The sequence below is a fragment of the Falco biarmicus genome, chromosome Z, assembly GCF_023638135.1.
Source record: "Falco biarmicus isolate bFalBia1 chromosome Z, bFalBia1.pri, whole genome shotgun sequence".
Classification (NCBI taxonomy): Eukaryota; Metazoa; Chordata; class Aves; order Falconiformes; family Falconidae; genus Falco; species Falco biarmicus.
In genome coordinates, this window is record NC_079311.1 from 48,449,390 (window position 1) to 48,474,090 (window position 24,701).

Consider the following 24,701-nt stretch of genomic DNA (forward strand, 5'->3'; position numbering starts at 1 on the left):
ATTTGCAATATGTCAAATATTGTGGTTCATTTTTCTCCTTGTTTTACAGGGCAGACACTGAACGGGCTGGCTGTGTACTATATGATGCATCACAGCTGGGTGATTATTCTGTATTATATTTTAAGCTGTGATGTTGGAAAGATTTCAGGTTAGGTCATGTAAGATAAACTGATCAGTTCAGGATCAGTTTTAACTGGAAATATGGAAAAAATGTTTCTGAGAAGTGTCACAAAAATGGATATACCAGTGCTATATAGTGATAGACTGTGTTTGCCAGTAAAATTTAATTTATTAAAGAGAACCTCAGTACTCAGTTATGCAATTCATAGTGGACGAAACATTTTGTTAAATCTATGTGAACAAGAAGCCAAAGATGTGAAGGCTAGTTCATTTTGAAAACCTCAGTTTCAACTGCTAATCTTATTGCATACTGGAATGGAGAGGCCTTCCTTAAGTATTTTGTGTGTTATTTGAATTGGAGCTGTAGAATGCTATTGTAATCTGAATTAAATGCTTTTGCTGAATAAGACTTTTTCAGAAAATCAGAATGAGCTGTTAAATCAGTGAAATGTGAAGGGATTCTGCCACCCTAGACCTATTAATATTTGTTGCCTTTTTAAAGAAAAATAATCATCAATTGACATACATACAATTCATACTAACTCAACCAAATTATTAGAGTGCACATGTGTTTTTTATACCTGTGTTTTAATGGGGTATTTCACATTGTAATTTAGATAGTTGTATGCTTTGTGTTTTACTATTGGTTTCTGTGTGCAACAGGCCCCAGGCATGGAAGAGCTGATATGGGAACAGTACACTGTGACCTTACAAAAGGTGAGTGAGTGCATGTTATATTTTTAGTTTTCAAATATTCAAGCACTGGTTTAGTCTAAGTATGTTTTACAATAGATGTCATTAGCATGTCTGAGTTTAGAATAGGATTAATTCGTTGTCCAAATCAGATGTGTTTTTCATTTTAGAGCTTAGTTGCTAGTTACTCATACAATAGTGTGACTCTTTAATGTTAAGAGTAAATTAAATTAACAATTTAAGTGCTATGTTTGCTACTGTTTGGTCTTTTTAATGACAGTACAATATACCACGTACCAGCCACATAGCTAAATTCATCATTGAATAACCTTAAAGACAAAGCAGATGGTTCTATCAAGCAATTATGGTTAATGTCAAAGCTTTATAATAATCACTGAACATGAGCCCACTGATATTTTTTTAAAATATACTTTAATATCTACCAATACAGAATCTAGTAGAAAACTACTGTCCTCAAAATTCCTAAAATACATGGATTATAGATGTCAGTTTTAACAACTCCTTTCAGAAAAGAGGAAGCATCTCAGTATTTAGAGTCCTTTTGTGTTAAAGAAAGTAGGCTCCCTGTTTCTGAGTTCTCTCATGTCTGGGCTGCCACACCATGGCACAGGATGTGTACTTTGGTGGTGGTGGTGGCATTCCCAGGTGTTCTGATGGTCTGAGTTCAGTGAACGACCTGTACTGTGCTGCTTAGATTTTTTTTTTACATGTTCTGCAGTGAATTCCACTTGATGACCCCAGGTAAAATAGCCATCTTTCCTACACAGCCTGTTTTACGTGCTGAATTGTTGAGAAAGGGTTGTTTTTCAGGTTACAGAGGTAGGCAGGAGAAATATTGCAGAAGCAGAGCTTGGTTCCTGTAATTTTCAACTTTTCAGATTTTGAATATCATGTAAATGAGCATTACTACTTTGCCTCAGAGACAGGCATATACTGCTGAAGTGGCAAATGGCTGTTGGACTTGCTGCATCAGCTGCTACCAACCAATTAATTTTACCATTATTTTGAATTCTGTATTGTTTTGGCTTGAAGCATCAAACTACTTCCTGTAAAACTAAGGTACAACAAGTGAAGTGCTGTTATAAAAAAACCCCAAACCAAACATTGCTCTTTTCCTCCTCAAAGAAATAATCACTGAAGATTGATTTTAGTGGAGCATGAGCGAGCTGGCTTGTGATGAATTACACACACTGAAGCATGAGTTTGGGGAAAAGCACTTCTTTGATTTGGTGTATTACTTCACCAGTGCCTTAAAACATTTTGTTTAGATGTAGCACAATAGGTATTTTACAGTAATAGGAGGTGTTATGTAAAATAGTTGATAAAATTAAACCTGTGTGTTTAACAAAATGTATGGTTTTGTGCACGTTGTCTGCAATTGACTTGCGCTAACAGTTTTCAGGTCTAGTACATGACATGCTTCCTTTGCACCCTATTAAGTATTTTCCTGATGTTATGAATGCCATCTGAGGGCTTTTACGGATCTGATATGTCTATGATGACATAAAATACATATTTAAAATAGTTGATTATAAGAGCAGATAATTATAGAGTTCACAAGTTCATTGCTTGCTTTTGTAATCAGCCATGAACTTGTTTAGTTTGATTGAGGCATAAGTAGTTATTCCAAACTAGATAGGCAGTCATAATGAAGATGAGATCCTGGAAAAGCTGTTCCAGTTTCCCAAGCATCACTAATAAAATAGATTTCCCTAACAATAAATTTGGTATGAATAACCAGTGGGATGGTGGAGCAGAATGCAGGCTAAGTTAGTGAGTCCTTTGCTTAATTGCTAACCATCACAGTCTGCAGACTGAGGCTTTGGAACACAGAAACATGTCTTGGTACGTGGATTTGTAAACCCATTCCTTTTTAAATCTAGAGCTGCTGTGTATTTCTGCAACTGTCTGCACACAACTACCATATTTTAAATAGTATCTTGGTAGAGTGCAATCACAGGAACATTCACATTACTCTTCTTTCTTCCTGTCAAAATTTCTATGTATGGAATTGAATTTTGTTGTATCTGGTTTTGTTGTAAAGGATTCAAAACGAGGATTTGGGATTGCAGTTTCTGGCGGCAGAGATAACCCTCACTTTGAAAATGGTGAAACATCGATAGTCATTTCAGATGTTCTCCCAGGTGGTCCAGCAGATGGATTACTTCAGTAAGCAATTTCATGTTTTTCTGTGTGGCATATTTTGAGGGGCAGCGATGTAGAATACATAAAACCTTCAGATAGGCTTGGCTGAAATCCTGGTGATTTAATCCACTCAAGATTTGATGCCCTCTTGAAAACCTGTATGTCTGTTTTAAATAAATAAAAAATAAACCCCAGCCACCCAGAGGTGTTTTTATTTGCTGTTTTGTAAGAAAGTAAATGTCTTTTAAAGAAACAGTAGAAATACTTAGTATCTTACAACATCATTGCTGCCCTTCCCCCAGGAAACACATTTAGTGATCAATTACTAGTTTTAAAGAGAATGGCTTAAGGCAGTCCACAGAAGGGTCTTGGCTCCCAAGGTGTCAGGAGCAATAACTAAGGAAGGAAGATGAACAAAAGTGTTTGTTAAATATTTTATTTCATATTTGAAAGAAAAAAATATTGGAATGAAGTGTTTCTGTAGTCCTCCTGGTAACTTTATTCTTGGTGAGGCAGCATCTGTCATGGATGTCATCAAGTAATTTTAAATCTGCAGGCTAAGATAAACAGTTTTGAGCCCACTGCTGATCACTTTTTCGTCCTTTGACCTGCAATACCCAGTGAGGACTAGACAATTTGCAAGAATGCCAAAGTTCTTCAGTAACAGTAGTTCAGAAGAGTAGATTCTGGCTATTTTGCTAAACATTAATTTTTGGTGACATAATGAAAAGACTGTCACAGGAGTAATTATTGAAATCCAGGATAAAAAGCCCAACACCATTATTGTCCACCCTGTTCCATAACCAACCTGTGTTTTGGGAGTAAAAACATGTCCACAAATTATGTAAGATTTTATGTAAATTGTTGATGACAAGGCAGTACCAAGCAATTCAGGCACATTCAGACAAAACACATTCTGAAGAAAACTGAAAGTAAAGCTGTTCCTCCAACAAACTAAGGAACATAGGCCTAGCGTTCAGAGTGTGGGGGAATTAGAATCCTGCAATCCTTTCTAAGATAGAGTGAGCATAAATAATTTGAGCATTTGATGTAGTGTTACAGCATTAAGTTTGATACCGCCTTTGGAGGTGTGGACTGTGAAGAGAGCTATTTTAACTCTCACGTAAAGCCCAGATGAAACTGATACTGGAATACAGTGTGCTGTTCCAGCATTCAGTAAAAGGAATTGGAAGGTTATAAAGAGAAGCACAAAAATCATTCAGGAGTTAAAGTACCTTACAAAGAGAGCTTTACAGTATGTAATCTTCTTATTTAAAAAGAAGATTGTGATGTGACTTGATTACAGTGAAGAGAAAATAATGAATACTAAAGATTTCTTTTATCTAGCAGAAAATGGCACGTTAACCAGTGATCGGTTGAGCTAATGCTCTGACGGTTAAGGTTACTGAGTGGTCACCAGAATAAGCTAATACAAGAAGAGGTAGATTTTTTATATTTTTTTTTTAGTCTCCTGCAGTTTTTGCTCTGAAATGCCTTTTTGGAAGATATTTTTTTAATTAATCATGTGTTATGGGGCAGTCTCCTGCAGGTGACTTAATTGTTAAGTCTTACTGATCTATTTGACTAACAGGAGGTCTGAATACACAAGTTAGTAATCTCTTTTGGCCTGTGTTTGAGGGTAGGGAGGACTTTGTGTATTATAGTTTGGAGCTGGGGTTTTTTATTCCCCAATCATCTTTCTTCACAGTAGATAAGACCTGAACACCAGTCTTTAAGAAAAGTGTACTAGAGTAGTACTTGTCAAGTTTTGTCTGAATACTGGTATGACTGCTGCTGTTTGAAGCTCTCTTGAAATTTCTATGTTGTGTGAAAATATCTAGCACTACGTGTCAAAGACTCAGAGTTCTGAAAGCACTAAAAAAAGTTTTAATGGTCATCACAAATATTCTTTAAAAAACAAAATCTTCTTTGACATTATGGCAAGGTACTTAAGCCGGACATGTACATGTAGAAAGCCGGACATATACATGTAGAAAGATACACACTGCTACTCAAAGTCTAATTTTTAAACATACTGAAAGCTTCTTCTAGTATTCAGGTATCTTAGTGTTTGTATAACAGTTTTTAAGCAGAACTGCCTGTTAAAGTGAATGGAATCCATAGGTTCCCCCTGAAAAAAAGTCTTTGTTGTTCTGGTGTTTTCATGAAGACTCCTCTTAATTTTTATTTTTTTTTTTTTTTGTCTCTTTTTCTGTCCCTCCTCCTCTTCCAGAGAAAATGATCGGGTGGTCATAGTTAATGGGACCCCAATGGAAGATGTTCCACATTCTTTTGCAGTCCAACAACTTAGGAAAAGTGGAAAAGTGGCCACCATTGTAAGTAAATTACAAATGTATTCACTCTACAGGGGTATGTACCTGTGCAACCAGTCAAGATTTGGTTATCTTCTATGAAGTGTGCTATAAATGCACAAAGCAAAGCAAGCCTTTGCCCAGTGGAATGTATAAAGTAAATAAAGCAAAGACAAAGTTTCTACAGGTGAAACATGGAAATTAAACAACATTGTCACAAAGTTATCCTGTTGAAAAGCTGGGAATAAAATGTATGTCCTCACTCTCTAATTTTACTGAATGTCGTAGTTGGAAAAAATGGAAGTTTTGTGAGGCAAATGATGTTCTGCTTACACAGACTCTTGTCCAAGAATTTGCTGTCTAGATTGGCTTTCATTAGTTGAGAAAGGCATCCACAACTCTCTCTTTTGGTGGCTTGTCCAATTTTTAGAAGTCATCTAGAAAAATAAAAAAAAAATAATTTTTCTCACTCTTGTAGAGGTAAGAAGAATGTGGTTGTTGATCTAATAAATTTTTTTTAAATTCTTGTACTGTTCTTTATCATCCCAATTCATAATCATCCCATCTCACATCTAAAAAACCTAACTGAATGGTTGTTCTATAAATGGAACACTGGTTTTCTTTTTTTTTTTTGCTGTTCCCCAACCCCCCAACCTCTGTTCAAAGTGTGAAGAGTATTCATCTGTTAAATTTCACATTCTGACCATTGGAGAGTTTTTTGTTTTGTGTTGCACTGAACAGGTAGTGAAAAGACCAAGGAAAGTGCAGGCTGCCGCACTGAAGAGAAGCCCCTCCCTTGACTATGAAGACAGAGCTTTAGACGTAATGGATGACCATGCAGAATTTGATGGCAAAAGTGCTCGAAGTGGCTATAGTGAGAGAAGCTGGTATAGTGGCAATGAAGGGCGCAGCCAAAGCTGGGGAAACAGCCTGGATCAGAGCTATAGAGATGAACAAGACAGAGGGCGTAACCGAAGCAGAGACCGTGACAGGGAATGCAGCTACAGCCGTGATCAAAGTCGTGGTAGGAGTATTGATAGGAGCTTGGATCGAGACTATAGAAGAGATCGGAGCAGGGGAAGGAGCATTGACAGGGATGGTGGCTATGAACAGGACTACAGGGGAGACTATAGCCCACCCAGTTATAGTCGTGGATCTCAACCTGATCCTAGATATGGGAGGGAAGTGAGGAGTCGAAGTCAGGATAGGCTTTGTTCCCGAAGTCCTTCGCCTGAAATACGCCATCAGCGTGAGTACCTAGGACTGCAGGATCAGAATGGACCTATCAGTGTTCTCTTAACAAAAGGCAGACATAATGAAGGTAGGTATAGTAGGGGAAGAGACAAATTGTCTTTTAATACAGCATGTTATTTTGGTGGGGGAGGGAGAGGAGCTGAATATTCTCTGCTTTTACAGGTTAAATGTCGAGTTTTCTAACTGATCGCTTAATTTGTTTTTTCATTCTTCCTGGCTGGTTGGAGTGCTTTTTCCCCCAGCACCTTCAACTTTACCCTTGAACAAAGAACTGTTCACCCACATAATTTAAGTCTTTTCGAGACACTGCATCAGTTGGTTTTCCATTTTCTGCGCCCTGTTGTTCTGGTTTTGGTTGGAAACATGGATCTCATAGTGATTCAGATTACATTTGGCACATCAACAAAAGGGTCAACTACAAAGGGTGAAGAGCAGACTCTGCCTTTAGTAGTGCTCTTACTTCTTCCTTATTACATAAAATTTAATATAATAATATTATATTTTTATTAACTTAATTAATATTAATAATTAAATTGGTTCCAAGGATTGTTTGGTTCTGAATACTTCAGAACAGTTATAGAATATTGAAATAGTAACAGCTGAAACAGACTTTCCTTGCTGTGTATTGGAGTGTGTAAATGAAAGCCAAAAGCCCAGTCTTTGTGTGCTGTGAAATAAAGACTCTTGTGCTATAAAGCATATCTGAGATTAGGTTGTGGGTTCTTTTCTGTTTGGGCTTTTTTTGGGGGAGGGTGTGGTAGTTTGTGGGGGTTTTCTGGGTGATGATTTGTTTATAATTGCCCTGTTGTGATTTGGAAGAATTTTCTGGTCATGTGAACTGTGAAAGGAGGAGCTAACCTATTTTTTCATTGACTCTGGCAAGTATCCCTTTCCCTTCTTCCTGTTCTTCCACTGCATATAATGTTTCCACTTGTAAAAATAATGCAGATAGGTGAATTTTAAGATAGGATAGGAGATTTCAGATAGGAGAAATTTAAGGTGTCTTTGTTCAATTTTATGTTTAGTTAGTAATTCCATAATAATTTCTACCATTCATATGGATATTCTGCAAACTTGCTCAAATGTGATTTATTAGGAGCAGGTGACTTTTTCTTTACTTTTCTGTTCTAGGATGTGTGTGTTTTAAGAGTGTTACCTTTCTTTTTGAGTAACAGATACACTGATCCAAGTAGCTAGAATCAAAGGGGAAAAAGGTGATGGTGATGGGGTTAATCCTTTGCCTGAAGCAACTGTGAAAGTTTCTGGTGTACAGATAGGACAAACGGGTAAAAAAACCCCATCACTTCTATTAGGGCTTTTTGACCCTTTTCCCTTTCTATGTCATGCAAAATATGATAGAGACAGAATCTAATCCAGCACCTTAATAAGCACCTCCAGAACAAAGGCATTGTTCTGCTGTTGTGTCCATCTGTAGTTTTGGTCTGCTGTTTGTTTTTACTGTGGTGACTGGACAGAAATTGGAGAGTTAGCTTAGGGTTAAGTGGGTTTACTAGGTCCACATTTTTTTTTTTTTCTTTTCTTGTGGTGTAATGGGGTCTGCTGTTTGTACACTTTGTAGTTTTAAAAAAATACATCTTCACTCATCTTCTAAGCTACAGTGGATTATATCCCTGATTCCAGAATATGGTCTCCGGCTTGGAAGTCAGATCTTCATAAAAGAAATGACCCGTACTGGCCTAGCAACCAAAGATGGCAACCTTCATGAAGGGGATATCATTCTCAAGGTCTGTTCTGGTTATACTGCTTACAGTTTAGCAGGCACTTGTTATTGTGGTTGCTCTGGCATAAGTCATGTTATAATGAAACTTACTATTGAAGTTGAACACAATATATCTTGTTTGTTTACTTACAGTGTTATTGTTGCCTTTTTATGTCCAGATCAATGGTACAGTGACAGAGAACATGTCTTTAGCTGATGCCCGAAAATTGATTGAGAAGTCACGGGGAAAGCTCCAGCTGGTTGTCCTCAGGGACAGAAAGCAGACACTGCTCAACATTCCTTCATTGAACGACAGTGACTCAGAAGTGGATGGTGAGGTTTAATGTGGATAAAAAGTTCTGGACTCTGTGCAGGGACAGAATGGAACTTAAGAGTGTTTTTGCTGTGGTGGAGTGGTACTAGGATTCTTTCAAACAAACAAAAAATAACCTAACACAAACAAACCAAAGTAATAGCCAATTCAGCATCAAGGCTACTTCTTTTAGGTGAAAAAATAATGTTGTAGTAATTATATAATTACATTTTGGACAGGGGCAGAGATAGAAGAAGCAATGTTGATCTGGCAAAATCAATCTTACTTCTTGGAACAAGCAAGTCATTTGCTTTAACAAAGTACTTCAGTTTTAAAAACAAGTGGATTGGACTGGTTTCTTCTTCTGAGGGCATTAACATTCATGACTGTGTTTAACATGAGAGGAAAAAATGTCAGGGTGAGGAAATTCAGTCCCCCTGCACAACTGTTTTCTATTTCCAGTATATATCCCGTACAAATGATCTCTCACAGTATATGAGCTATATCTCTCAACTTAATCTTGCTTTGGGAAGGGCTCAGGATGTTTAGGGGGCGCAGGGTTGTTTAGTGCAAGATATTTGTTTCTCTGATGTCAGAATACTGGGTGCAACTTCTTGTAGAAGAATGTATTGTGAAGAATGAGATACAGTTCAAGTCTGAGGGCTATTCTGATTCTTTTGTCACTGAAAAGCAATGATGTGAGAACTGCTAATGTGAAGGTCATCTGTTTGGGAACTTCCATGAGACCTTAAATAAAAGGCTGCTAACTAGTTAATGAGTGTATGGTATGCTCAATGTAGTTGTGAAATGAGTGTTTTTCCTAAAGGTTGTGTGAAACCTTCCTGAAATATTTCAGGGGGATGTGAAGCTGGAAGCACTGAAAGGCATACAGCGCTTTCTGAAGTCAAATCCAGCTTGAAACAGCAGTAGGCTTAAATGTTCAGCACGTCTTATATGTGAATGCTTTATAAATAAATATGGTGATCAGACATGCAGATAGTTTAAACAAATCCTGCATTTCTTGATTTGCTGCTCTCTTTACAGACATTTCTGAAATAGAGTCAAACAGATCATTCTCCCCTCAAGATGACAGATTACATCATTCTGATCTAGAGTCACATTCATCCAATGAAAAGCTGAAGGAAAAAACAAAGTAAGAAATGGTCTTTTCTAGTCCATTTTCCTAATGCTTGTCAAAGAAATTCTTAAAATAAGTGTCATTCTTATCTGATTTCACTACACTTCTTTTCTTCTTTCTTTTAGTGCAAAAGATGACCCATCCTGTAGGTTGTCCAGGATGGGAGCAATGCCTACACCATTCAAATCAACTGGTGACATTGCTACTTCTGCTGTTACAGTTGCAGACACAAGCAAAGAACTGAAGTACCAAGATGACACAGAAGGTTAGTTTGAAGGTTTTGGTTGTTTTTTGTTTGGTTGGTTTGTGCTTTTTTTCCCTGGCCACAGAATGGGCACTCCCCTAATTAGGTTTACATATCTAGTATACTCTTCATGCCAATCCCATCCTGACACACAGAGGCCTGTCTTTGCTCTGTGGTGCAGAGAGAGAAGAAACACCTGAGATTATTTGAAGGCAGTTGCTTGTTGCTTACTAGAATTGCCACCTCAAAAAGCAAGTACTCTCCTAGAGCATCTACTGTAATCTGTTGCTCTAAGCAGCCAAATGAAGCTGTTCCTGAAGTCTGATCTGGCTTGCCTGAAAGGGTTGTGTATCCTTCCCTTGACCTTTTTGTTCTTTTTCAAGAATTAAAAAAAAGGGGAAAAATCCATTCTAGTCAGAGAGATGCTTGACATTTAAATCTGTATTAATCTTTGGCATGGAGGGGTTTGCTTGCTATCTGATAACTAAAAATTGCTGCCGTTTATAACTTTTTTATTAGCTCAGTAACTTCTGTTGGCTTTTTTACATACAGTGTCTCAACCAAAAGCAGTTACAAGAACAATTCTTAAACCTAGCCCTGAAGATGAAGCAATATATGGGTAAGGCAGCACTTGCCATGTTCTTTTGCACTCAGTGTTCTCCCAGTGACCTGTACCTTATTCTTCATAGCGTGGGTTTTGGGGATTTTGCCCATTTGGAGTGATACTCCTTTTATAGCTTAATGCCAAGAAAAGATGACATGGCTTCTGACTGACTGTGTTTGAGTTAAACATAGTTTTAGATGTATCTGCCTGGAAGGTATAGACCTGCCTTCTACCTGGAAGGTGTAAAACACCCTGTGCTTCTGGGCTTGCATGGCAGCATACACATTGGTATATTTTTATGGTTTTATTGTGCTCTGTTTGGCACTTTGAGATAGTATTTAGAGCACTATGTCTGTTTTGGGGCTCCCCAGGACAAGGAAGACATTGACACACTGGAGTGAGTCTGGGGAGTTGGTGGCTGCAGCATATGACATATGAGAAAAAAATGAGAAAACCGGGTTTGTTAAGCTTGGAGAAGAGAGTACTTGAAGGGACATCTTGCTGTCTGCAAAGACCTAATAGGTAGTGGGTGTAGAGGAAACATCCATGCTCTTCTCAGTAGTAGGATGAAGAGCGAGGGACACAAGCTGGAACACAGGGAATTCTGACTTGATATAAAGAAGAAAACTTTTTATGATGAGTGTGGGTAACCACTGGAATAGCTGTCCCTTGTAGGTTGTGGTATTTCCACTACCAGAGATACTCAAAAACAGCTTCAAGGCCCCGAACAACCTGCTTTGAGCAGAAGGCCATTTTAACCTGTGCAATTCTATGGAAATTTATTTTACACCTCTTCCTTTATTTTATATATATAGAAAAGACAACCCTCCCCTTCCCTGCAGTATTAAGTTACAAAGAGAATGTCCTTTAATTTGTAAACAAGCTTGTTAGAAGACAGGGCCAAAAAAGTGTTTATGTACAAGCTGGAAATTTCTGTACAGAAATTTGTGTATTTTCTTCAAATTCAAGCCTGTGCAGTCCATATTGCAGTTCTAGTCTCTGCTTAGAAATGAACAAGATATTGCTTACAAAGTTGACTTTTGTGTGGAGTTTTTTAATGATTCTTATCAGTGGTCAAATGGAACCTGGTACTGTTGATTCTTGAACAATTAAGATACTAGAAGTTGCAAACTGTATTAATAGGAAATGAACTAACATGTTTTCATGTGAGAGTACTCAAATACAGAAATCGAAGGGAAAAAGACCACTGAGATTGTAAGGAGAAGCCTATTGACAAGGTTTTGAAGATATTCTGTAGCTTGGTGTATTTTCTTAAATGGATTCCCTTCTCAGATCTTTTCTGGGTTGGATCCTGCATATGTTGTCATTGATGTGCAAATTAATCAAGTGATTATTCTAGCGAAGGGGAATTTATAATACAGGCTTAGGGTATTACTGAGAAAGGCTGACAGATAAGTACTGTCCTCTGTGTTGGAAGGTCACTCAGGCATACAGTGTTTGTGACAGCAAAAAAGCTGAACCTAGTCCAGTGGCCTCTCCCACTGCAATGTGAAAGGACTGATTGTTAACATACCAGTGGAGTGTACTTGGAAGTATTTCTCATTACAAGAACATTTGAAGGGTTCTGTCTAACAAACATGTTAAGCTGCAAAGAAAATAGGTATAAATTTAATCCATGTGACAGTTCTCAAGCATATGGAGGAAAAACAATGAATATGATTATTTATAACTCAGGCTGTTGTCAAAAAAACCCTCAGCTGCTCATCTGAGAGGGGTTCCGATAGGTAGGGAACTATCTGGGGACTTCAAGAACAGGGTGTTGTTTTCCTGCTCTGCCAAGACTCTGTATACCACTTAACCACTCTTCCTAGTTCAGTTTCCACTCTGAAAAATGCAAATTCTCTACTTCCTTCCCTCACTGAAGAGTTATTTGGGTAAATATATCCTATATAGGAAAGAAAGGGGCTAAGAATATTATAAACGTGATTTTGTTGAAGGGGTTGCGATTTTTTTCTCTTCACAACCTGTTGTCATAATGCCTAACATCTGGTCTGCCTTTTTCTGCCTGTAAACCTTGTAGTCCTAATACGAAAATGGTGAGATTCAAGAAGGGGGACAGTGTGGGTCTACGACTGGCTGGCGGAAATGATGTAGGGATATTTATTGCCGGAATTCAAGAAGGCACCTCAGCTGATCAGGAGGGACTGCAGGAAGGAGATCAGATTCTTAAGGTATGTGTTCCTGAAATGCAAATCACTTTTATATCTTTTGGTTTGCTTCTTAGTGGAAATATGGAAGAAATTATGATCTTAGGAAATCAAGTTATTGCTTTCAAAGTGTTGACGTGTGGCGGAGGGATTTTACTGAAATGGGTTTTTGAAGGAGGATTATATATCAAGCTTTAGTTTGTTTAAGATTCTGTGGAAGGGGTAGGTAGGGGAAATATTAATCAAGAAAAATACCGGAAGATGGGAGAATTAATTTTCTGTACAATGCTTCTTTCTAGTCTTGGAGGAGGAAAACATTAAGGCTGACATATTTTTCTTCTTTCATCTTTCTCCAATTTCCTTGGTTAATACTGATTTATTTTTCCAGTTTCAGAATTATATCTACGCCATTTTGTCCTCTTACATTCTTCTTTTTTTCTGAAAATTCAAACAGGAGGCTTATGCAATTTTTTCTTTTGCCTCTTTTCTCTTGTGATAGGCTTGATTTTTCAAGGCCTTTTGGAGTCTGTTAAAGTAGAAGAGCAATATACCAGTACACATAGAGGACCTTGGATTTCAGAAAGATTACAGTTAATGGCTGGAAGAAAATATTTCTTAGGGCCACAATCATCCATATTGACTTTAAAAAAACCTCAGTACAATAAGGGAAGAGAATATTTAAAGTTTTTTTTAAATGAAGCAAAAATCTTTGGTTATTGCTTTTATTGTTGATTTTGCAGGTGTTGATTGTTTTTGGTTTTGTTTTTTACTGGTACACAGGTAAACAGTCAAGACTTCAGAGGCATTGTTCGGGAAGATGCTGTTTTGTATCTCTTAGAAATTCCCAAAGGTGAAACAGTGACAATTTTGGCTCAAAACAAATATGAAGGTAGGCTTTGAACAAAATGTGTATATGTCCATGAAGGTTTTAAGCTGTTTTGTCAGTGAAACCACAAATAATCTCTCTTATGCTTGTTCTTGATAGCATTTAGTTACCCTTCTATTTAGTCGTTTAGAAGATAGATGTATTCCATACCTCAAGGATCGTACAGATGTGCACGTGTGATGTGTTTTTCAGAGCACTTCATCTCTTTCTTTATTAGCAAATAACATATCTTCTTAATGCTAAAGAGTTGCAATGTACTGCTTGTTCCTTCTGCTTTTCTGTCTGTAGCAGCTGGCCCAAGATCTGCTGTTAGTATTTCTCTTCTGCTGCGTCTGGGCAGTCATAAGGGATTCAGTCAGATAGCAGCAAATGGACAGTTTTATTGATGTACAATTAAGCAGAAAGCAAAGCCTCTTGCTTTCCTGTTGGAGACTGCCTGCTATAATATTGAAGTACCACAGCTGCCTTTCGCTTTGGGAAGGCACAAGTACCTCCTTCCCTCAGAGCTGTAAGGTCTGTACATGTACAGGTATAAAACACTCTTGATGCTGTGTGTGTAGGACAGTGGATGTGAAGGCTAGCTTTTTGTATGTTTGTGAGCGAAGGGGAAGAATTTCAAAACTGTTCTGCAGAATGACAGCTTAATCTTTCTTTCAAGTGTAAAAAAATATAAACTAAAGGGGAGTTTCTCTTTTAGTCTACAGAGACATCATGGCCTGTGGCAGAGGAGATTCATTCTTCATCAGGAGCCACTTTGAGTGTGAAAAAGAGTCACCACAGAGCTTAGCATTCACCAGGGGGGAGATCTTCAGAGTAGTTGATACACTGTATGATGGCAAACTGGGAAACTGGCTGGCTGTGAGAATTGGAAATGAACTGGAAAAGGGCCTAATTCCAAATAAGAGCAGGTAAGGTGGCATCTTGTCTTCCTACCCGTTGTTGAAAATATTTTTTTTTCCCCAAATGATTGTTGCTTCCTATGTCATACCTTTCTTCTTTTTCCTCCCTCCTCCGCCCTTACAAGAATAAATAAATTGTTTTGGTTTTACTTTCACAGCAATTGGTGCTTGTAAAACTGTAGATTTTAGAACTGTGGTGTTATGTGAGGAGAGTATCAGAGAGGATGGTGTTACCTACATATTTGGTCCGGTATTTGCAACACAGACCTAGAGCTTCTGTCTCGGCAATCAATCAAGTTTGACCACTAGCTGCTTCTGTTCCTTTTCTAGAAAATGGATGGAGGGTCCTATTTTTGCTTTTTTTGCCTTTCTCCCACTTCTTCTCCCTGCTGCCCCCAACCAAATCAAATCAAAAAAACAACAAAAAAAACCCCTACACCGTAGGAACCTCATGACTGAGTGCAAGAGTACTCTGATGATTATCTTTTAAACGAATTTTGGTGCTTGAATTTCTTTGGTATATCCTTATGGACAATGTTTCAAGAACTTATTCCATGGGTAATATTTCTTGGTAGTTGTAGTCCTTATTTTTGCATGAAATACTGAGTGAACCACAGCAATATTTTTTGCTTAAATATGCTTTCCTAGTCAAAATTCCTGTGAGGTGATAATAAGTGTTCAAATATGCACAGTGAGTAAAGGTATGATTTTTAAACTGTAGCTTTTACATTCATTAGAGTGGTTGTGATTTTAAGATAGAGGAAAGAAGGTCACAACTGCATTGTACAGAAGTTCCTGAAATGTGCTGCTTATGTGATTCCTGTGCCTCTTCTCTGGTTAGCACATTCTGTCCCCTCTGTTAATTGATCTAACCAAAACAGCCTTTTTTTCTATGCCATAGTGACTTAACTTGTAAGACGTAATGAAGAATAGTGATAGTAATTTCTTAGGCCTTCAGTTCTGAGTTGCAGTGTCTCACCACCTCTTTGCAGTTGCATTTCTTTTTTTGGCAGTTGCATTCTTTTATTTATGCCTATGTGAGTTACCAGTTTAAGAACTGAGGACTCATTCTGGCCAGCCATCTTGTAGCTGTGGCAAGTCAGAACATCATTCTGACACCGTGTTTACTTCAAGACAAAAGATCTTGGACTTCTTTATTCTTTCCTCTACTCATGGCTGTCTGTCTAGCACATTACCTGCTGCAAATTCAAAATCCATTGTTGTTCTTCAGCGAAAGCGTCTTTATCCTCTGTTCTATACAGAGGATAGTTCTGTACAAATGAACTCTGTGCTTTCTCTGTCAGAGCTGAGCAGATGGCCAGTGTTCAAAATGGCCAAAAGGATGGCTCAAGTGATAGGGCAGATTTCTGGAGAACACGTGGCCAGCGATCTGGAGCGAAGAAAAATCTGAGGAAGAGTCGTGAAGATCTGACAGCTCTTGCATCTGTGAGCACAAAATTCCCAGCTTATGAGCGTGTTCAGTTGCGTGAAGGTAAGTAAGACTGCTGTGAGCCAGTTGCCCATTTATTGCTGGCTGGGTAAGCATCCAAATATTTTGTCAGCTAAGTAAGTGATTTCAAACAACTTGGGTTCAATGTTATATTTGAGCAACAGGAAAGGATGACTTTTTCTCAGAATGCAAATTTCTGGATGCTATTAACTACTCTAAGAAAAAAGCTTTTCATGTTTTTAAACTGCTACTCTTCTCCTTTGCCTCCAAATTGCACGTGCTAGTTTCAAGGCTTAAAATGAAAAAAGGAAGAAGCAAGCAGGGTTTTCCTGTTTCCTTAACTTCCCCTGGACTAGTTTTGAAAGTAAAATCTATATGCCTAAGATCAATCATAATCATTAGCTTACTTATGAATACCACTTTTAACATTACCTTGAGAGCAAATACAACCCAGGTATTTTCAACAGATTGTCCAAATGTAGTCAAGCTTAATATGGTCCATCTCCATGACTCTAAACTAACTATATTACTAGTGATTTTGAGTAAGTCAAGATAATTTTCTGGGTGTTCACACATGACAGTATTGTGGAACTAAACAAATAGTAAAACGTATTAAGGAGCTCCCACGTGTCTGGATGAAGGCTGAGCAATAGAATGACATTCTCCCATTAACTTATGAGGACTGTGTTTGCACTTGTTTTGACATAAGCATAACAGAATTTTGCATTTCTTTGCTTCTGCAAACTGCCTGGTGGTTGGTTTAGCATTTGTGTCTCTATTCACACAGAACCCATTGGGTTAATGTTCATGCTATTTTGCTGGATGGAAAGATTACTGAAGATCTGCTGTATGTTTTCAGAATGTAGAAACCTTTCAGTACATCTTCATTAGAAGGAATAGGGAAGCTGTTAAGTTAAAACAATCTCTTTGGCTTTTTCAGCTGATAAAAATAGCCTTCTGTGTGAGTTACGCTGTTGCACAAACTTTTGAGAAATAACTTTTAAGAAATATTTTTAAAATACATAGTAATTGCATAGTAATAATGCATAGTAATTGAGGATCTTGTCTGTGCCATTTAACACTTATATTTAAAACCACTCTTACCAGGCTTACCTTTTCACCAAATATTTTTCTTTCAGCTGGTTTTAAGAGACCTGTGGTGATATTTGGCCCTATTGCAGATGTTGCTATGGAGAAGCTGTCAAATGATTTGCCTCACCTGTACCAGACAGCAAGTAAGTTGTTCTCCTAGCTTCCTTGTCATCTTTAACTGAGAGAATGGATAGCTTAATAATCACAGCTGCCCAGCCACTCAAGATAAGCTAAAATGTTGTCTTTGCAGAGACAGAACCCAGAGATGCAGGTTCAGAGAAGTCAACTGGGGTAGTGCGCTTGAACACTGTGAGGCAAATCATTGAGCAGGTAGAGTATTTCTCTGTGAAAATTGCTTATTCTCAAAGGCATGTTGTTTGGTTGGTTTGTTCCTAAAACTTTGTGAGTCTTCAAATCTTCACTGCAACTATTTCTGCAATAAGCAGGCTTGGCTTAATGATAGGGCTGTTTTGAAATTGTTCAATTTTTATGATTTTGATAGCTGTCCTCTGAGTGGGAAGATGAACCTGATATTAGCAATTAAATTCTCCTTCCTTAGTTCATTCTAAATTTGAACAGAAGGGTAGCTGTGTTTTACTGTATGCTTTCTGAATTTGCCATGGAGGCTCTGCTATCATGCATTCCTCTACTTGCTTTTACTATTGTCAGAAACATAACATTTTAGGTTGCTTCGGAATTACTACTACTGAAATGAACAGGAAGTGACTATGATAGCTTAAGTGGATTCAGTCTCATCTACTGAGACTGCATTGACCTTTTTTATAATACTGTTTCGAGATCAAGTAAATAGGTAGTAATCAAGAAGCCTAAAAAACTTAGGCAAGAAGAATGTATTCTACAGCTTACTGCCCTGAGCCCCATAAAATTGGGTCCAGAGGGGTTAGAATGTCACACAGAAGTCTGTTCAGAGCATGGGCTCCACTGAAGCACACATTTGAAAATCCCGTTCACCTTTGCTAAGAAGGAACGTATTAAATGAAAGAAGTGAGATTTGCCTCAGCTAGTAAGTGTAGATAAAAGCTTACAGATAGTGCCTAGAATAGTTGTGGTAGCGGAAGCTGTGGTAAGAGCAGGTAGAGAGAAAAGCTAGTTAACTTTTCACTACCTGTTAAAAAAAAAAAAAAGGTAGAATAAGCGCACTTTACTTAATATGACAGTTAACATAAGAATGTGGTTATTGAGGCAAGAGCTCTTCAGAAAAATAGAGTTGAAAAGAAGAGGCTGCCTGCTCTGGCTTCTGAATGTGGTATAGTTGGGAAAAAATCCAAAATGTTGTGGTCTTATTTAGACAAAAGCATCCTGGTTTTCCTAGGATGTCATGTTCCAACCACCTCCTTTTATTCCCCACAATCAGCACGCTGATTGAGCTTTCTTATTAACAGGATAAACATGCTCTATTGGATGTGACTCCTAAAGCAGTGGACCTGCTAAACTATACCCAGTGGTTTCCAATTGTGGTCTTCTTTAACCCAGACAGTAAGCAGGGTGTGAAAACCATGAGGCAAAGACTATGCTCCACATCTAACAAGAGCTCAAGAAAACTTTATGAGCAAGCAAACAAACTGAAGAAAACTTGTTCCCACCTCTTTACAGGTAAGGAAGAATGTGTGTCTAACCTTCTTATCAAGACAGTAGTGGGTGTGACTGTGTGAGTCTTGAGACATCTACTTACTGCTCTGCTTATTAACTTATGCAGGTAGGAACTAAAAGGGTGTGAAAGTATGGTCATGAGCAATCCCTTCCTTGACTTTTTTCAAAGTTCCTTGTGCTGCCAAATCTAATACAGAAGAAATTTTAAATTGTCATGCTTTCATTGAAAGACAAGTGTTTTAATAAGCTTGAGGGCTGGACAAACAATAAGATAAAAATACCATGCTTCTGTCAATGATCCAAATGAAATAAATGGGTGTTTAACATGCTCACGTAACTAAACCAAAAAGTGTTAAACAGCAAAGGCTGGATAAAGGATCACATTGCATTTACTATATATATATACTTTTTCCTTCAATTTTTACAGCCACCATCAATTTGAATTCAGCCAATGATAGCTGGTATGGTAGTCTGAAAGATACAATTCAGCAACAGCAAGGAGAAGCAGTATGGGTATCAGAAGGGAAGGTAAGTAGTCAGGCCATAGTATTAAGTTATACAGATGCTTCAAGATATCTCTTGCCAGTAAAAATTGTTCAAAATGTTGATTGCCAATACTGGATAGATTAGACAAGTAGTAGTTTATGTCTTTCTTGGTAACAAAAAATTACTTATTATTGTTCTTTTTGTTATACTTTGGAGCTTTCATCACAAATGCTGTGGCTAGGGGAGAGTGGTAAGAAGGGATAAACTTTTAAAGGACTTTCCTATGAATCTGCATTAGAGTTTCTTTCAGTTCTGCAAAGTCATTCTTAGGAGCTCTTTGTCATGATGTTGAGAGAGACCTAACTAGACTGTAACTCTTACATATTTCATCTTTGTTCCTTAATTCTTACTGACTTTTTTCTAGATGGATGGCATGGAAGATGATGCAGATGATCGTATGTCTTACCTTACTGCAATGGGTGCTGATTATTTGAGTTGTGACAGTCGGCTGATCAGTGACCTAGAGGACACAGATGGAGAAGGAGGTACATACACTGACAATGAACTTGATGAGCCCTTGGATGAATCAAGGATTTCATCTGTTAGCCGGTCCTCTGAACCTGTGCATCATGAGGAGGTGAGGGTATTGGATTTTCATCAAGACTGTGCTTTGGACTTTCTGAAAGCCCTGTATGTATGGCTTTAAAATGATATCTTTTTTTAAACTGCAGGTTTATCTTACCTCTGATAGTGTTTCAGAGCTACATTGCATAAAGCAAAAATAGTAATAGCTCTGCTTTTCTGCCTATCTTTATAGGTTTCCTGATGATATCTTGTCACTTTGAACTTTGCAATTACATCTGCAGTGATTGTGGTCAGGTTGCTGACAGTCATTTGACTCCTGGTTACTGTTCCCAGAACAGTAAACTTGACATAGAGAAAAAGTGACTGAATTACTGGATGCTGCAGTCATTTACTCTCATTTTCTTTCACAGAGTTTAAAAAAATTTAGCCCAGAACCACGGGCTCAGTTGAGAAAAGCTGGTAGCAAGGAGATCCTTAGAGAACCAAGTCCACCTCCAGCATTCAAGCCTGAACCACCTAAGGTAAACTTGTAGAAACAAATCTGAATAAAAGTTTCTCTTTCTGGAGAACTCTCCAAGGTGGCACATTAGGAAGAGTGATAGGAATGATCAGAGACTAGAAAACATTGCAAGTGTGGAGAGAAGGAAGGACTGAAGATGTTGCAGGATCAAGCAGAGAGAAAACTTCAAGGATAACAGTTCTCTTCACATATGTGTGCTATCTATATGGAATAAGAAAGTAGACTCCTTTTTTGTGTCTGCTAACAAATTGAAAGGCGCTTTTTTAGCTTAGCAAGAACAAAGGTAGGCTAATCATCAGGAAAAGCATATCTGATGGCTATTATTATGAAGTACAAAACCAGACTGTACCACCTCTGAAATCAGTCTCTATCACTAGAAATTTGTATTAACTGTTTATTCAAACCTTGCCCAGAAATGATGCAGGGAAAAAAATAACGATATTTGGGCACCAAGTTCTATTTTAGCAGTTCTTGATTTCCCATGACCCCAATGTCCTTTCTTTATGAGGATGGGTGCCCTCACATAGTGCATGAATTCAAAGTATATTCAAGTATGCCTTGACAGTGGAGACTGGGCAGAGTAGGACATGTGTAAGGAAAATAAAGATGGAATAGAAAACAGACTTAGGTCCTGTGGACTTCTAAACTGGTAGTGATAATTCTACATTAGGTAGTGTTAACAGATCATTTGAGAGGTCAGTTTTCTCTGCACTGTCCCCTATCACAAGCTGGTGATCCTTAAAAAATGGGACAAACAAGTCTAAATGTGTTAGTCTTTTATAGGTTGATGTGTAGTGCATGAGCATATGGCCAACATGTTGCAGCAGTTCAAATACCTTTCAAACTTGCCCCAGATGAAGATTGACCTGTGTTAAATACATAGCTGGAATGATTAATTTCATTTTAAAGCCTCATTTGAAATGAAAATTATGAGGTTTCTGATGTAATATTTGTTTGCGTATTTTATACTTGCAGGGAAAGTTACAAAACAAGGAGGATCTGTATGACTTTCCCAAGAATTATGACTCCAAATCAAGTAACACTGCTGTTGGCAGTGAGACTTCAATTGTATCAGCTAAAGCAGCACCACCACCTGTTTCGGTGAAACCTGCCTTTGGGCGTCCCATCCTGAGAAACTCTCAGCCAGCAATCCCACCTGCGGAGGAGGAGGAGTCAAAGTTAGAAGAGGAAGAAAACGAACAAGAAAATACTCCAAAATCTGTATTGAGGAAAGTAAAAATATTTGAAGAGATGGATCATAAGGCAAGGATGCAAAGAATGCAGGAACTACAAGAGGCCCAGAATGCCAGGGTATGAAGAGATATGTTCTCCCCCTGCTGTGCTTTCCAGCATATAGAACAGCCTGCATTCTGAAAATGAAAATCATGCCCTTGCATTGTATTGCTTCTGGAGGGAGAAGTCTGGGAAACCACACGAGATATATCATTGTGTTGATTTGGATGTAGAAAGAGGACATATTTTAAGGCTTCCTACTATAACTATAGAAAGTTGACTTATAATAATCCTGTTGCTTTTGGCAATGCCATTGTTGTCACATGTGCATTGAATTATTACTCTAGCAAAAGATTATATAATTGTAGGAATATGAATAAGATTAATTTGTTCTTTCAGTTGTAGCTGTGACCTGCTAGATCTACAGTCTAGGATCCTTAACAGCTACACTTGAACAGTTATTTTCTCCTACTTTCTCTTAAAGCTTGAAATTGCCCAGAAGCACCCGGATATTTATGCTGTCCCTGTCAAAACACAGAAATCAGAACAGAACTGGCCCCAGCCTATGAGGTAAGGTGTATCCAGTTTAAAGCATTCTGTCTTGATTGTTTACTTCACCAGCAGGAGGAAATCTTGCCAGTTTTTATTCATACAAATAATCCTGCCTTGGTGGTTGCACCTCAAAGATTACTGTAAAGGTGGGGCAAAATTTCAGTGGACTCTTCTTTTTTTTCAGGATGTTTTTTTCTTTTAGTTCATTTATAGTATTTGACTTGTCTAGAAAGAAACTGTATTCTGTTGCTGAAATATTTGCAGAGCCAGTTTTTTACCCCTATCAGTATTACTCAGCAGCTTTTCTGCATTCATGTTCTCTGATGTCCATTCTTCTTGTGTTAGACCCTTGGTTACTGTTAGTCTGTCCTAATATATAATTGCTGTTTTAATTACTTAAATGCTCATTCAGTTACAGATGTACTGTGTGAGTAGGGAAACTGAGGATGAAACTTGCCTGAGGTCACCCATCAAGTCTCATGAAAGCAGTAGTCTTTCATTAAAATTCAGTGAGTTCTGGACTGGTTGACCATTTCGTCATCTTTCCCTACACATTGCATATTTCTATGACTTGAGCAGTCACTTATGCAAGAGCTAACACACTGATGGATTTTGTTTCCTACTCTGCAGGACTTGTTTTTCTTGCCTCTTAGTAATATCCAATAGAAATGGGACTTTTTGTTTCTAGTGAATCAAATCCTTCGATGTTATAGTATATAACCTAAAATGCAAAAATGGAAAAAAAATGATTTATTTTATAATGGAAATAATAGATTTATAACATAATGGAAAACATCAATTGAATTAATTTATTATTTTCAGGTTTTCCTGGTGGGTTCAGAAAAGCATACTTTTTATATAGCCTTGGAAGCTTTTTAGAAGTAGTGAGAAGTGATCATTAACCACATATGCACAGTTTTTGCTTACATACAGAAATCAGTGCTGTTACCTTTTTACAGGAATATTTATGATTGGCCTAGAAGGAAGTATTTAAGCACTGGGGCAATATGGAAGGAGGATAACATCTTGATTTTATACAGCGTGGATTGCAAAAATCATGGCTTTTGAAACTGAGGAAATGCCCTTCCCTGGCAGATTTTATGTCTATGTATCTGTTCAGTCTCACGTTGAATGAGTAGCACCACATTACATAATGTCTATAAAATGCAAACCTGTGGGTTATTTCTGCCCACTTCTGCCCACTAGGATAAGAGCCCTAGTTGGGAGCCTTGTGTGAGGAGAGAAGGCTATCAGTTTAATGTCACACAAGACGTCTTCAGACTTTGAGTCACGAAACTGAGGATGCAAAAGAAGCAGCAGACATAAAAAGAATCTGGTGAAAAAATAATTGAGGGAAATGTCAGGTGGGGTAGCAGCAATAGCTGAAAATCTCTCTGCTCAGGGAGTAAAGTGCTATAAAGCTCCTGAAACGTATGTGTGGGTATTTTACACATACGTATACATTGTTAATGATTTTAAATTTGGCATTCTTCCACATAGGTTGAGTAGATTAAATCTGAACATCATGCTCCAGCTTGATGGAAATACAATCCCTCTCCAGATAGACTTACCATGGCCATGCAGTTATTTATTGGCTAGAAGGGGATTCATTTGCTCCATGTGCCTTTCTAGGTTGTACATGACCATAAAGCCAATATTAAGTATTATTATTTTTCAGCTTTTCAGAGTGGCAGTAAACATTCTGTCTGTCTCTTTTTCTTGCTGTGTTAGCTCTAGACCTCCAGAACCCCAGAAGCCTCCTATTAGACCTTACTTAGAGAACCGTGGCAGTTATGGCAGTGATGCAGAGGAGGAGGAGGAGTACCGTCGGCAGCTATCAGACCACTCTAAGAAGGGGTATTATGGACAGCCATCCAGATACAGAGACACAGAATTGTAGGCTTGCTAGTATGTGCATATATAATGCTCTTTTGGGGTTTTTTTCCTTCACAGCCAAAGTGGAGCAGTAGTTAGTCTTGAGAAGCTATATTTTTATCGGGGGTGGTGTTAGAGGGTACGCTACTCAATCTAGACATATCTATACTCTGGAACTGGAAGAGTTCATTTTTTGGGGATATTATTTTGTCAGCATCTAAGAAAAGAAATCACTATTGCCTGAATGCTGTTGCCTATTTTATAAGGACCAAATCCTGAAAGTTTGTGTTAATTCTTGGTATTTTCATATTTTAACATAAAAACCCTTTTTCCCTTTTTATTAACGTTGCCTTTTTGGACTGTTCTGCTGTGTTATGGAAGTATGATCCCAGAGATACACTTCTTAATGCAATAGAACTAAATCTGAAAGTGTATTTGAAGAACAGTAAGTGCCTTTAATAAGAAGCATCTTAAACTGTTTGTTTTGAAATGTGATACTTGGTGCAAAGCCATAACACACTAAAAGGGGATTAACTGTTTTACCTATCTTTTTTTTTTTAATCAGTTTCCTGGTAAAAATTTCCCTTGCATGTTATTTTTCTAAGTTAATAGATGCATATGCAATATTTCATAAATACTGACTGTACATAATAAAGGTGTAATTGACCAGGTGGTTGGAAAAGACAAGGATGTGCTTAAACAGAGAAAATAATGTAGAAATTCAATCATCTATTAAAATTTACACAGACTGAAAATAATAAAGGATATATTCTAGACAAA

At 37.8% G+C, this 24,701-nt stretch overlaps 1 protein-coding gene across 8 annotated transcripts in view; it reads left to right on the top strand.

The window, feature by feature from the left end:
- Positions 1–24,701, top strand: part of TJP2 (tight junction protein 2) — a 66,250-nt gene extending 41,549 nt beyond the window's left edge. For 7 of the 8 annotated variants that reach the window (XM_056325782.1, XM_056325780.1, XM_056325781.1 and 4 more), the window contains 22 exons: positions 784–837; positions 2,879–3,003; positions 5,213–5,315; positions 6,033–6,612; positions 8,187–8,290; positions 8,445–8,598; positions 9,623–9,731; positions 9,842–9,981; positions 10,513–10,579; positions 12,606–12,756; positions 13,513–13,621; positions 14,316–14,526; positions 15,822–16,009; positions 17,107–17,202; positions 17,310–17,389; positions 18,463–18,673; positions 19,098–19,198; positions 19,581–19,793; positions 20,152–20,262; positions 21,237–21,572; positions 21,979–22,064; positions 23,778–24,701. In XM_056325782.1, the coding sequence (XP_056181757.1) occupies positions 793–837; positions 2,879–3,003; positions 5,213–5,315; positions 6,033–6,612; positions 8,187–8,290; positions 8,445–8,598; positions 9,623–9,731; positions 9,842–9,981; positions 10,513–10,579; positions 12,606–12,756; positions 13,513–13,621; positions 14,316–14,526; positions 15,822–16,009; positions 17,107–17,202; positions 17,310–17,389; positions 18,463–18,673; positions 19,098–19,198; positions 19,581–19,793; positions 20,152–20,262; positions 21,237–21,572; positions 21,979–22,064; positions 23,778–23,946 (3,489 nt within the window). In that variant the 5' untranslated portion in view covers positions 784–792 and the 3' untranslated portion in view covers positions 23,947–24,701. Of the gene's footprint in view, positions 1–75; positions 100–783; positions 838–2,878; positions 3,004–5,212; positions 5,316–6,032; positions 6,613–8,186; positions 8,291–8,444; positions 8,599–9,622; positions 9,732–9,841; positions 9,982–10,512; positions 10,580–12,605; positions 12,757–13,512; positions 13,622–14,315; positions 14,527–15,821; positions 16,010–17,106; positions 17,203–17,309; positions 17,390–18,462; positions 18,674–19,097; positions 19,199–19,580; positions 19,794–20,151; positions 20,263–21,236; positions 21,573–21,978; positions 22,065–23,777 lie in introns of those variants that run through there. The other variant, XM_056325777.1, reaches the window with a different exon arrangement.